The following is a 1,378-nucleotide window of genomic DNA, read 5'->3' as shown; positions in this document are numbered from 1 at the left end:
GGGACCCAGCAGCGCCCCCGGACCCGGAACCGGCACCGGATCGGGAACGGGAACAGAACCGGGAACCGAACCGGGAACGGGATCGGAACCGGGAACGGGATCGGGAACGGAACTGGGACACAGCAGCGCCCCCGGACCCGGAACCGGCACCGGATCGGGAACGGGAACAGACCCGGGAACCGAACCGGGAACAGAACCGGGACCCAGCAGCGCCCCCGGACCCGGCACCGGACCGGGATCGGGAACGGGATCGGAACCGGGAACCGAACCGGGAACCGAACCGGGAACGGGATCAGAACCGGGATCGGAACCGGGAACAGAACAGGGAACAGAACCGGGAACCGAACCGGGATCGGAACCGGGATCGGAACCGGGAACAGAACCGGGAACCGAACCGGGAACGGGATCGGGAACGGGATCGGGAACGGAACCGGGATCGGGAACCGAACCGGGATCGGGATCGGGAACGGGAACAGAACCGGGAACGGGATCGGGAACGAAACCGGGATCGGGAACGGAACCGGAACCGGGAACGGGATCGGGACCGGGAACGGGAACAGAACCGGGACCCAGCAGCGCCCCCGGACCCGGGACCGGGACCGAACCGGGATCGGGATCAGAACCGGGAACGGGACCGGGAACGGGAACCGAACCGGGAACGGGATCGGAACCGGGAACAGAACCGGGAACGGGATCGGGATCGGGAACGGGAACAGAACCGGGAATGGGAATGGAACCGGGAACGGGAACAGAACCGGGACCCAGCAGCGCCCCCGGACCCGGCACCGGAACCGGAACGGAACCGGGATCGGAACTGGGAACGGAACTGGGAACCGAACAAGGACCCGGGACAGAACCGGGATCAGAAGCGGGAATGGGAACGGAACCGGGACCCGGAACCGAACTCGGACCCGGAATGGAAGCAGGAACCGGATCAGAACCAGGAGCCGGAACCGGGCCGGGAACGGGACCGGGAATGGAATCGGAACTGGAAACGGGAACGGAACCGGGAACGGAGCCGGGAACAGAAACGGAACCGGGAACTGGAGCAGAACCGGGAGTGGAACCGGGACGGTCGGGAGCAGAACCGGGACCGGGACATCGAAGGGGGTCAGGACCGGGACCGGAACCGGGGCCCCGAACCGGGTCGGAACCGGCACCGGGAGCGGGCCGGGAGCCGGGGGGCAGCGGGCCGGGCAGCGCCGCCAGCCCGTACACGTTGCTCTGCGAGCCCAGGCGGCTGAAACTGTCCTCGACCAACGGGCACCGGGACCAGAGCGACATCACGGAACCGGGACCGGGCCGGGACCTGCGGGGAACCGGGACACAACCGGGACAGGGAGCGAACCGCGCCAGGCAGCGCCGCGGGCAGCCCCAC

At 68.7% G+C, this 1,378-nt stretch overlaps 1 protein-coding gene across 1 annotated transcript; it reads left to right on the top strand.

Annotated features, from left to right (window-relative positions):
* Positions 1–56: 56 nt before the first annotated feature.
* On the top strand, positions 57–1,372 carry LOC121336453 (RNA-binding protein 25-like; the record flags this gene model as incomplete). Its single annotated transcript, XM_041405594.1, has 1 exon — positions 57–1,372. A coding segment is annotated over one exon (1,188 nt), but the record flags the coding sequence as incomplete, so codon positions are not given.
* Between the last annotated feature and the right edge of the window lie 6 nt (positions 1,373–1,378).

This window comes from Onychostruthus taczanowskii, unplaced genomic scaffold (assembly GCF_017590055.1).
Source record: "Onychostruthus taczanowskii isolate IOZ18803 unplaced genomic scaffold, ASM1759005v1 scaffold2362, whole genome shotgun sequence".
Taxonomy (NCBI): Eukaryota; Metazoa; Chordata; class Aves; order Passeriformes; family Passeridae; genus Onychostruthus; species Onychostruthus taczanowskii.
Note: the sequence above shows the minus strand (reverse complement) of the source record. Positions and strands in the feature narration are given on the sequence as shown.